General features: G+C 38.2%; 1 protein-coding gene across 1 annotated transcript in view; it reads right to left on the bottom strand.

The window, feature by feature from the left end:
• Nucleotides 1–13,396, bottom strand: part of NETO1 (neuropilin and tolloid like 1) — a 67,191-nt gene that overhangs the window by 6,910 nt on the left and 46,885 nt on the right. The window contains exon 7 of the mRNA XM_005153448.3: nt 10,329–10,557. Coding sequence (XP_005153505.2) covers nt 10,329–10,557 — 229 coding nt within the window. The remainder of the gene's footprint in view (nt 1–10,328; nt 10,558–13,396) is intronic.

The raw sequence follows: 13,396 nt of genomic DNA on the forward strand, positions 1-13,396 counted from the left end.
ATGTCTTCTTTAGAGCAGTTATGGTCTGTTAAACAAATAGTAAATGACATCAAAACTTGTACACGCTCCCAAACACTCAACTATCTGCTCAGATACAACCATATACATATACTGTATCTTTTAGCCAATGCAGAAAAATGAGCCAGACTCGTTTGTCCCTGGTTCAGTTTTCTAAAAAATCTAGTATACCATCCCCTAGGCTGAAGTGACCCTGGTTGGGTGTTAAGTTTGTTACAGGAAGGATTTTACTTTAAACGGGACAGAAAGAATAGAAGAGCACGTATCTTTGGATTCCCCAGCACTGGACACTTTTATGATTCAGCTGGACAGTGTGCTGGGACATCTAGTCTTGGTCATGCTTTGCCTAGAAAGGTTGCATCAGATGATCCTTGAGGTCCCTTCCAACCTGGTATTCTATGATTCTATGATACAGGTGTATTAGCAAGGAGCGTGCTTTGGGGAAATGCTTATATTTCTGTTCTTCTCATTTGGGGACAGTGAAGGCTGAGCGTGGAAGATACTTCATCACATCCTGATGTGGTACATCATATAAGCAACTCAGCAGAGGCACTATTACCCCTTAGCACTGTAGCTGTAGTCCCTGCTTCCAGGTAAGACAAGGATCTTTTGGGAACTAGCTCTTTCCAGCACACAGACAGGATCACACTGCCTGCTCTAAGCAAAAAAGTGAAATGGAGAGAGAGAATTTATGAAGGGGAAACCAAAGAAAACCTATGTAGCCACTCATTCAAGTTGCATATTATTAAGTAGGAAGTATACAAGAATGAAAGACCTACATGGCAAATGGAGAAAGCACAAGGAGTGACAAGGGAACGAAAAAAAAAAAGGATTAGGAAAGTTTACGTTAATAAAGTCACAAAGAAGAAGAAGAAAAAACCCCAAACACCAAAACACCAAAAAACATGCAGAGTGGCAAGAAAGGCCTTAGAAGTGAAGTGCTGAAGACAGAGTATTGCATCTGAGTAGGCAGAACCTCCTAGATGTCTATGACATGCTCTTGCTGCTTTAAAATCTGATTTAATCCTAAATGTAACAACAACAAAAACAAAAGAATTAATAAAGGAAAAACAACTCCCAGAAGAACAGGCACCAATTTAAGGGAAAGAAGGACAGTTGTGCAAGGGTGAAGTACAGGAATTTAGAAGCATGGTGGTGGCAAGTAGGAAACGAGAACTAGAGGAAAGTAGTAAAGGAATTGAAAGGAAGAGAAAGAGAAAACTGCACAGCAGACATAGATGACATTTAAGACATTCTGTACAGAAAAGAATTATGAGATTTTATACAGAATGAAAAATATTAGGAAATGTTTCAGAAATTAGAGAGAAAAATAAGAGCAGATTTAAGAAGGGATAATTATGCAAACTGACTGCAGGGAGACCGGGAAATGAAAGACAAGAGAAAAGAAGGAAAACAAAGAAAAATTCAGTTCCTCTAAATTGTGTTGTTGAACTCTGGAGGAAAGAGATGGGATGTGAATAAATGTCAAAACTGGATGAATGGTGAAGCTGAGCAATTTCAGATTAAGTGCAACATACTTAGCATGAGAAAAACCCAAATCTATGATTCCTAAACCTAATGACAAACAACTCCCTTTTTCAGTTCATGATTACAAAATCAGTATAGTCAGGTCGTTTCTATGGTGTCTGGAACTTGGAGTGATTAAGCTGGAAAAAAAAATCAATATATTCTCCACACTCTAATGAAGGTTTTCTGTTGGAATGAATGAAAGCATCAAGGGAAGTTGAGAACTTGTTAGTCGCATTGTATGCTGGAGGAATTAAGGGGTTTGCCCTTGAAAAGGCAGAACAGAGGGGTCTTGGGATGCTGCACCAAGGACATCCTAGTAACAGCAAAAAGATACATGAGCTGGTAGTAAACAGGGTTCTTTTACAGCAAGATCAATCTGGTTCTGATGCTTTCCTGAAGCTGTTACAGAACACAGGATGAGAATGGAATCAAGCAAACCATGTGGCAGCAACACTCAATGGCCTAACCTAAGTCTCGAACACCATTTATGGCAATGCCTCAGTGTGTAAACACTTAAATATGAAGAAAGGTTGTGGATGCTTTCACAAAAAGAAGCTACTGCTATCCTTAGTTTCAACTAAATAATGCAACACAAACCTCTCCACCCAGCAAAACCCCTACTCTATCAATCAGTGGTCTTCCACACAACTATATAATGTCCTTTATATGAGACAGCAGCAGGAATTCACAGAACTATGCCTTGAGTTGAGCAAGGATCCAAGTGAGAGTTTTTTGGTTCAGGATTAGTAGGCAGCCCAGTGTCAGCCCATAGCCACAGATACTGTAGTTGGTGTCTGTCTGCTAAAAGCTACACGATCAGGCGAGAAGTAGATGAAACCTTCACAGATCTAGAAGAAGCCTTATATTTCCAGGTCCTGTTTTTATGGGAAATTTTAACCCCTTGATATATGCGGAAGACAATACAGCAGGGCACAATAAATCCAGGTTTCCAGAGTTCATTGATGATAACTTCTTGACACAGGAAATCAGGCTGATAAGGGGAGTTCTGCTAGGCATCATACTTTTATAAACAAGGAAGAACCAGTCAGGGATGTGAATGTCAGGTGCAGCCCTGCTGCAGTGATCATGAGATGGTGGAGAGTAAGTTGCTGCAAAGAAGGAATAAGGCAAAAAGAGGGATCATGACTCTGATCCTTGGGAAGGAAAAAATCCACTGTTGAGGGCTCTGCTTGGAAGAATGCCATGGGGGGTGGACCTGGAAAGACAGGGGATCCTGGAGAGTTTGTTGACTCTGTCATATCAGCTCCTCCAAGCTCAATAGTTGTCTACCTGGAGAAGTAGAAAATTGAGTGAAGGTGGCAGTCAGCCGGCAAATGAACAGTGAGCTCCTGACTAACCTCAAACATAAAAAGGACACATGAAAGGATAGCAGCAGGGCTGTAGAGGGAAACAAAAAGGACTTTTATGGGTATGTCATCTACTAAAGCAAGATGGGGTAAATGTGAGTGTGACGATAAATAGGGCAGGGGACCTGGCGACAAATGACATGGAAAAGACTGAGGTACAGTATGCCTTCTTGAGATGAAGGAGAAAGCCTGGAGCAAGGAAGAGGACCAGGTTAGTGAATATTTAAACAAACTGGACAGACATGGGCTCTAATGCAATACCCCTAGTAGTTGCCTAATGTGATTGTGAAATCACTCTTGATTGTCTCTGAAAGATCAAGGTGACTGGAGGAGATTTCTGAGGACCGGAAGAAAGGAAATGTCTCCCCATCTCTAAGAAAATCAAGGAGAATGCTGAGAGCATTCAATCAGTCAGCCTCAACTTGATCCCTGGGAAGATGACAAAGCAAGTAATCCTGAAAACAATTTCCAAACACATGAAGGACAAGAATTTTGTCTTGTTGATCTTATGAAATCATGCTTGACAAGACTGCCACAATTGGCTTAGTGAATGAGGGGAGAGCGGTGAATGAGGGGGGAGCAGTGAATGTTGTTTCTCTACTTAAAAGCTTTCAACCCACAAGTTCCAGGCAGTGCAAAACTGGGAGGACTGGTTGATAGACAAAGTGGTTGGGTGGCTGTATAGATGGGCAAAGAAGGCCACCAGTATCCTGGGCTGCATTAAAAAGAGCATGGCCAGCAGGCTGAGAAACATGAGCCTTCCCCTCTTCTCTGCACTGGCAAGGCTACACCTGCAGTGGGTATGTACATAGTTATGGTCTCTTGGGCACAAGAGAGGTATGGATATTCTGGAGTACATCCAACTAAGGCCACAAAGACCATCAAAGGCTTGGTTCCTCTGGCATATGAGCTGAGGCTAAGACAGCTGTGCCTTTTCAGCTTTGGGAAGGCTCAGGCAGATTTGATCAACATATACAAATACCTGATGGGAAGGAACAAAGGAGACAGAACCAGGCTCTTCCCAGCAGTGCCCAGTGGCATGACAAGAAGCAATCAGCACTGAACGAAATACAGGAAATTCCCCTTAAATGCAACAAACTTTTGGAGACTGGTCAAAGACTGTGCTGGAGCTGGTTTCCCAGAGAGGTTGTGGACACTCCATCAATGAAGATATTCAAAACCCAACTATATACAGCCAGCCCTAAGCAACTTGCTGTAGCTGACTGCTTTAAACAGGAGGATTGGACTAGACCATATCCTGTAGCCTGTTCCAACCTCAACCCTTCTAGGACTTTCTGAAAAGATGGCTTCATAATTAGATTAAAAGTAACAGCTGGGAACACATGTTATTTCTCCTGTGTCGTAAAGCTGCCTTGAGTCAAGCCCTGCCAAGATATTGGCCTAGAAATAAGTGAGATAGCATATTCAGGACAATGAACAATTCATAATAACACAGTGATGAAATTAGAACTATACACATAATTTAACATGATGTATTTTAATAACTTTGAGTCTTTTGAATTTTTTTTTATTTTTTCTGCATGAAAACACTATAAACTAGGTATTAAATCCAGTTTGGATTTGAACCAATAATTATTTTTATGTAAAATTATGTTTTATATAAATAATATAAATAAAGGAAAAAACCTTCAAGCACTTTCATTCTACATTATTTTTAATATCAATATTTTGTTTTTAAGAATTTGTGTGACATGTAGGGATATCTTGTATTGTAACATATAAGAAGATTTTATAGTTATTGAAATAATTTTAATGTAACATCATCTGCTTTGCAACAGTTATTCATACTGAACACAAGATGGTGCACTTAACCTAGCAGATACATAAGCAAAGTATTTTGTGAGTTAACAGGAATAGACATCTCAGAATCTTCTTCAGGTTTTTATACTTTAAAAATCCTACAATAATAGCAACCCTTTTTCTGTTACCTGGCATGTAAATATATTTTTTTTCCACTACAACTTAGGAGATTGATATAACGATTATCTTTCAAGAAGGTTACCGTCACAGTATTCCAAAAAAGCCTCAGTTCAGTATTTGAAGGTTTCAAAATTCATAAAAATTGAGGCAATGGAGTTGTCTGTATTTTCTTGCTTTTGGAAGGTTTTGGGAATGCATATGGAGCCCATAATCTACACTTTTTCATTTATTAATGTAAAATGATCATATGTTCTTTTAAGCCTGCGTAGCCCTAAGGCAGAAAAACATAAAGAGTATTAATAGTTCTTCCATATGTCATTTTTACAAAGTAACATGAAATAAAAGCAGTCATGTTTATATTTTTTTAAATGACTGCTTTCACTGAAACAACAAAATAAATACAAGTAATGCATGCAAAGTTATACAAAAAAATGCCAATTTATACGAAGAACTATAGCAATTAAATATTCTGAGTGTTATACTATTGTGATGTTATGACATTAATAACAAAACACATTATCTCTGTGTGTTGAGCATCATTTCTGGGGGCAAATTTTATACTTTTATAAATGCAAACACAGCCAGGTCAAAATATTTTTACAGGATGAAGCTAAAAGCTAACTTGTTATGGACCCAATGTGAAGTCTGGCAGTTCCACTTGAGTGCAGTGCTTTTCTCAGTGTATTAACACTGTTTCTCAGCACTGTACAGAGTTAAGTGCAACTCCTTTCCTTTCCTGAGCAAGCTAGCTTCAGTGTCTATGTCATACTTCATTGAACAGTGTGGATTTACCCTTTGAGTCTGTTTCAAGACAAGGATTTCAGTCAGGACTCCTAATCTTAAATGAATGCACTACCTTACTTGCTATTTTTAGGCTTCTCTCTTTCCCTGCCCCCCTTCCCCTCTTGTCATAACATTTTTGAAAGGTCTTGCTTTCTCCTGAGGGTGAATGGGAAGTTGCTGCAATCTGAACAATGGTTAGAGAAATATTTTACACTGAATGCAGACATTTCACACCTACTCTTCACATAGTCAGAACTGCTCATTGCATTATGCTCTGCACATGAATTCTTTAGGTAGAGATAATTTTAATTTTTGCACTCTTCATTGATGAAATATAGAGCTTTCTTTCTTTAATGAGAAAAAGACAAATCCTTCAGATGTTTCTTGAATCACCCTTGAAAGAGTAGTTTTCTTTCGGCCTCTCCAAAGAGCAGTCCATCACTCAGGCTGAGAGACTGTTTCAATTACTTTGTGAAAACTATTAAATTATCAAAATGGTTTTAGTACTGTACACCACAAATATATTACCTAAAGTAAAATTATTTCTATTTTCATTTGCTACTAATAAAAAAAAAAAACAAAACCAAAACCCAATATATTAAAATACAGCCATTAGACACTTGAAATGTGCTTAATATTGCATTTTTCTTCTCTGTCACCTTCAGGCATCTGTGTTCAATATAAATGTAACTTTTATGGATAGTTAATGCCAGATACACAGTGATAATCTAGTCTTTAAAAAACACTCATATGTGATTCCATGATTGCTGTTTTTTGAGATACAAAGTAAATAAAGAATGGCAGCTCAGGAGCATATGCTCAGAGCTCCAGTCTGTGTTCAGTTTATACAAACAGTTATTTTGTTCAGGGTCAGAGAGCTATTGAGATGCCTAGCGGGTGAAGAGATAGATATTCACCAGAGAGAACTGCAAACAGAACAGAGAAGGAAATCACAGGTGAGTGCGCACCACTAAGGTGGCAATCCCGGTAGTTTCTTTTTTATATATTAGTGTGGAAGCAGGGAGCAAAACCACCCAAACTGCCACCTATTTACACTCCTAAAGGGAGTGCAAAGGGAAAACATCTCTTCACTTGTGTTGCACTTATCACTTTGCTGTTCCCTATTTCAGTGGTTTCTTTCGTATTACCACAATAAACACAATCATTAATACTGTATACCTGCAGTGCCTTTTCCCCATTAGAGAACTGACCATGCTGTGATGATCATCTTCAGGGATTATGGCTGTAAACAAGGACTTGAGCACTGCTTCTCAGTAAAACTGTGCACTACTCTTATAAACATGGTCCTAGGTTTCTATCCAAATATCGGTTTTGTTAATAAGAAGAAAACCGAAATGACAGAACTTGTGCTGTGTTAGGAAAGCCACATGTGGCAGGGCTTTAAAAACAGGCTTAGAGCTCAAAGGGGAAACAAAATAGAAGAAGGAATGACATTTTTCTCATCTTGGATTTGTGATACAGGGCTATGGATGGAAGAGGAAGCAGTGCAATCAAATAGCAGTGAGAAGCAAGAGAACGAACATCTTGCCTGCTGTGCAAAGAGAGGGATTTTCTCTTATACCATATGCCCTGGTTCTACAAATCTGCTTTTAGGTTAAAGTGTAGGTGTGTCTGCTCAGCAGCAGCTCCTTGAAGAAGCTGTAGGTGTAGAATGTCTGTCATTAATCAGGCTAGTGATTACTCTCGTAGTCAGGGAAAATGAAACAAGCAGTTAGTTGGTGGATGAAAAAACAAAGCCACATTTTTCAAGTCTTCTTACAAGATGAAGAGACACCTTTTGATGATACCAGATTTCTTGTTTTCCTTTTTCTGATTCTTAAATTAATTTCTTGGAAATTTAAAATCTATTGTAGACAGTAACTACCATACACACAAAAAAATATAAGATATGTATGCTTTAGAAGACATGTTAAAGACTATAAAGCAGACAAACCCCAAAATGACAGTTGGAATATCTCATAATGCTGATAGCAAATTATCAGATCATCACTTTAAATTATCAGCTATTAAGAATTATTAAGCTTTTATTAAGGTTATTAAGCCTTATTTAGAGATCTACTACTATTTTGATCATGTGAGAATCATTACTGATTTTCTGGCATAGAAAATTTAACTTCCTGCATTATATGCTTTTCCTTCAGACATATTTATTGCATTGCTGCTCTTCAGAACATCACTGCTAGAGATTTGGAAACCTGTGAGACCACGTTTTAGATGCCCCCCACCCCCCCAACCCCACATATTTATTTCAAATGTAATTAGAATACGCAAATCAAACTCTATGAAAATACTCATGTAAGAAAACTCTTTTCTACATAGCTGTCAAGTCCCCAAGAAAAAGGCTGTTTAGCAAGAATTAATACTCAACAGACTCACACAGAAAGAAAGCATTCCTCAGGCTAAGTAGCCTGTCTCCACAAAAAAAAGCCACTTCAAGTGCACAGTGCCTTGCATAAGGGAGCTCAGAGTCTTGACAACTCCACACTAAGGAGATGGACTTGGGGAGCTACAGATCACAACACCTCATGGTCAGTCCCACAGCAACAGGAAATACAGGAATTTACTTTGTCACTCTTTCCCATGCACACAACCACAACATTAATGTCATCTCCTGTTTTTATTTTTTTCTTTCTCATCTCTAGGTAAACAAAACAGCTTTTTTTCCTCTTTCTTTGTCCCTGAGTAGAGACACAGGTGTCTGTTCTCTGATGCACATCTCCCTGAATGAGGTCTGACATTCCTCCTCTTCCATGCAGATGATCTAATTATTCCCACACACTGCTGAAAGGCACTGCAGTTTACATGCTACAAGATGTGTTCTGCAGCGCATATACCAGCATCTGCTCTAGCTGACTCTTGACAGCCAACACCAGTCTGCAGCATAGGGCAGCACTTACAGACAACTGACATGGCACAGAAAGTACAGCCTGCATCACCTTTAAATCGTTAAAGTCAGCTTCTGGCATTAAAACCACAGATGCAGTTTCTTCTATTTATGAGCAGACTAGGTATATGTATCTCAGAGTACATTTTAACCCTTAATAAATTTTTCAGTTTTTAGTGTGCAGTGACTGATCAGAATAAATTTACAGAAAAAACACCATGTCAATATTTTCAACTTCCCAGTAAAAATACCATGAAGTTAGTTTATTCTAACTGCAGTCTGTTTACAAGAATGAAGTGGCTCATAAGATGTAGGATGTCAGGTAAACATATTAGGAATATTATAAAAGTAAAAGAAAAAAAAAAACATTTTCTCACTTTCGTTTAAAACATGAAAGCCTTGCAAGCACACTTATTCAAACCTTCATTTCAAGTTAGTCATCACAGTGTTTCACTCCCCAGTTCTTTAAATGTTGTGAACCTCCAGTGTCTATGCAGTTGTTTCTAAGGTAACAGATCAGGATGCCTTGTGAAAAAATGAATCAGATCTTGAATATTCAAGACATCTCCAGTTGCAGAAATGAGAAAAGGGCAGTATCAACTCAGCTGAGGGTTCTCAGTATCTTTTAGACCCTGGACTGATTTACAGACAAGAAAACTCTAATCCACCCTAAAGCTGCAGTGTGAAAGTACAGTGGCGTATGCAGTTTCAGGCATGTAGACTGTCAGAAATTTCTAATCAGAGCCATAATTAAGGAATTACAGAGGCTGTTCTCAACAGTCTCATTGCCTTATTGCAGAGTATACACACACAGAATACAGATGAAGAATGTGCTTAGTAGGGTTGTGCTTCATTCCAATCACTGAGAGCCACACAGAAACCTTGTGTGAGCCACACAGAAACCTTGTCAGACACATGACGCACAAGCCAAAAAATGCATTAAAAATGAACATGAATCAGCATGTGAAAATCAGTGAGTATACTTCTTCCTCAAGGGACCAGATATGCACTATGTTCATCAAAGAAAACAAATCAAACTTTTTCACAGGTGGTACCCTGTGCTATTCTTTTACAGTGAATAGGATTATTGGGTTTTCTTGAGGGGTTTTTGTGATTTGTTTGTTTGTTTGTTTGTTTTAAACCGGCTAGAACTAACTTTTGTTTCTTTCAAAGGCTGTTTTGCTTGTTATCTGAGTCCAGAAATCATAAACACATGAATGCAAGCAAGGCACATAGAGAATATTAACCAAAACATCATGTAAGACTTTAGAAAAGCATTATTACTACAAAAAAAAATTCTCTGCTTAATGATATCACACACATACAATTTATTGTTATATATGCATTTCTGGAACACGCACATATACATCCACCATTTGTGATAAAGTAATCATAAAGTATTTTTCAAATGCCTGTCATAATGAGATTTAAAAATAAAATTCACAGAAAAAGTTCAGGCTTGATAAAAACTCTCAAAACTGTATTATTTTTCATGTTGTGTAAAGGAAAACTGAGACATAGCAGCCATAAAAGTTGTGGTCATACAACTGGATAGGTCATGACTATTTGCACCTGTCTTTCTGTCTCTGAAACCAGTGCTTTATCTGCTGTGTTACAAATTATTACATACTATAGATTCTTGGAATAAAACCTGTTCTGAATATTTGCATAGCTTCTTTGGAAACATTCTTCAGTGACTAGTCTGCATGAAGAAAACTTTAACAGTTTTGGGGACTTGTATCATTTATCAAACTGAGAAGTGGATGCATTGATTAGGATCTTACGTTCTTGGAAGGATGTGAAGAGCATCTGGAATCGGCTGCTTCGACTGCCTTCATCTGCCCACATGCGGATTACACCGAGACCTGTCCGCAGCATTACATCATTAGCAACAGTGCTGCAAAACTTTGCTTTCAAATCCTCCACGGAGCTGCTTCCATCATAGACAGCTACAAAATTCCTTTTGCATTCATTGGAATTCTGCATTTCATAGTCCAAGAATCGCAAATAGATCTATGAAATAAACAAACAAAGTAACATGTACAGACACTTGACAGCGACTAAACAAATTAAAATACCTTTGCTTTACCTTGTGGGAGAAAGACTACACAAAGCTACAAAAATCACAGTAACTTTTCTGGAGCTAATGAACCACAGTTACCTCCTTGCAAGGGCATTAATATGGAAACCGAGTGATGTTCATAGTTCTTGGTATTTTGTCTTGCTTCAAAGTAGAATCTAGAGGGACATCTCAATATTTTTGTTCTTCTTTGCAGTGAGGTCCTAGTTTCCATATATATACCCAACTCTGAGAAGTATGTAAAATGGTCCTTCAAGCTGAAGGACAGACAAGCTAGAAATTTCTTATTTTGCTGGCTGGCGCAGTATTGCTCTATTACATGCCTGCCATGGAATATAATAAGGCAAATAATTGCTGCTCCCTCCCCACAGTCAATATGTGTCATCCTTATGTCTCAGCTACACTGATTCAGGAAGTGAGAATGTGGGAGCCAGGCAGAACTCAATCATTAATATTTTCATGTTTCTTCCAGCAATCTGGCTACCACCTCAGCTTTTCTAAACAAAGCCTTATGGTATATATTTTCATAATTTAACAGGGTTGAAATCAGGCATATTTTGTGGAAACTGCTAGAAACCTAGAAAGCTTTTTGGGTTTTGTATTTGTTTTTGGAAATGTCTCTTGCATGCAAGCTAAGGTCTCTCATAAAGGTAATAGATATATTGGCTTTTGCAAAGAACTCTTTAAATCTACCCTAAAAGAAGCAGGATTGAGGAGAAAATGCTATTATTTGATATTCAACTCAATACAGACTTTAATAGGGAAAACCACTCATTTTAAAAGCAACAATACAAGCAATATTGAGCATTCAAGTAACAGAGAGGACAGGTAATATTTTCAAAAGGCACATGCTACATAATCAAACTGCCAAGCCTACCCAGGAAATTTCAGAAGAATGATACAGAAAGGTGAAATGTGAAGTAGGGCACAAATAGCATAAAAAGCCAGTAAGCATATTCAGCATCCAGCTATACACATCTTCACTTGCAAAAACAACAAAAAAGAAACCGCACTGTAATAGACATCAGATACACTCCTTTACAAACAATCTTATTAACTTCAGGCTGTTGTTTTCCATGCATAGAACAATTGCTTAAAAAGCTTCTCTGGATTTGCATAAAGTACATAAACATAGTATATTCTTGTAGCAGCAGGGCTTACCACTTCACCTCAATAATATATTAAGTCTGTTATGGTTTGAGAACTATGTATTATTAAACAGTCTGACACCATTTAGTAATAGCTCAGATATTTAAATGATCCTTTTCAGGTAGTGTATTATGTTATATTTTCATTCCTTGTTATGCTTTGCAAATGGTCTCTCTCAAAAGAATATTTGTAAAACAATTTTTGCTAGCATATGAAATTTGGTATACTAAGTTTCATTTCGCTTGTCTCACCTTTTTCTAGTATGTTACTCCTTACAGTAATCCTTACTATGTTCCAGCATTCCCATCCTCCAGAAGAACTCAGAAGAATCTATTTCAATTAAACTGCAGTTAAGTAAATTCTACTTTCACCATGTATCCTGGTTCTTAAATACTATAAATTAAGGAAGATGCCTGTATTAATCTCTACAAAATGGAACAGTTAACAGCAAAACACAATTCAGATGGTAGTATCTTGTATCAATGAATACTTTTCATAGTGTTTTTCATTTAATTTACTGGTTGCTCCACCCCTGTAAGTGGAATGAAAAATTACTAGAGTTTGGTCACCCAGCATTGCTGAAATTTTCTCACACTAGCCACTACTTTTTATGTGTGTTGTATTGAAATGTCCTGCGATTTCCTCCCATACTGGGGAACATGAAGTTTACATTCCTGTTAAAACAGACCACCTACTTCCTTGGAAGAGTTATACTTAAAAATTTGTTTTGAATTCTGAAGATTTATTCACTGCTGAAAATGAATTTCTGAAGTTCCTCTGCACTGATTACATCCTCTTAAGTCTTTCTTTCATTCTTTAGTCTCTTCCTCCTTTCCCCAGATGCTTAGGCACCTGACCCTCCATGACTCCTCATACTCCAAATTCTTGCTTTTGGTGTTCTCCAGCTATTTAGAGTATTTCTGTCTTACTGATATCTGACTACTTTAGCCCCTCAGGTAAACCACATCTTCAGTGTGCTTCCTCCTCTTTTCTGTTTGTATAGAATCAGACACTTCCATGGCCACTAGGCATATGGCTGATTGTCACTGCCAGCTCCTTCCTAGAAATCATTACACCTCTGATAGGAACAATATGAAAATGTGCAGAAATTAACTGGAACCAAGCAAAAATAAACAGCAAAAGTCCAGTGAGGGAATTGCAGACAAGAATTTTGGACTAGTCATTGACCGAAACACAGCCATGAAGAACTGGGCTCTTACTCTTCACTCTCATAGCTTAGTAAGACCCTCTTACATTAGTGGCTCCTGGGGTCCACCTGATGCAGGCACTCTGTTGTCCTGCCAGAGCAAGATTATATGTGACGGTGGGAGGTATGGGAAAAGACAAAGCTGTGACCCCCACACCAAAGAACTGGCCATAGCCAGAACACACCAGAGAGCTGCTTCTGTGTCCTAGAAACCATTTGCTCCTGCTCGAACAAGACCATAAGAGGTACTGTGAAAGCCTGGTACCCAACCTCTCTTGTGAAGCTGCTGAGGTAGTCCATAGTCCATCTCTGCATAAAGTTTCACTTAGAATGAGGAGTTAAATGTGCACCTTGCTTCCTTTCCTCTGCTAACAGAAGCAGCCTGCCTCTGATGGGTACTTGGGTGCTAGCCAGCT

Source organism: Melopsittacus undulatus, chromosome 1, assembly GCF_012275295.1.
Source record: "Melopsittacus undulatus isolate bMelUnd1 chromosome 1, bMelUnd1.mat.Z, whole genome shotgun sequence".
NCBI classification, from domain to species: Eukaryota; Metazoa; Chordata; class Aves; order Psittaciformes; family Psittaculidae; genus Melopsittacus; species Melopsittacus undulatus.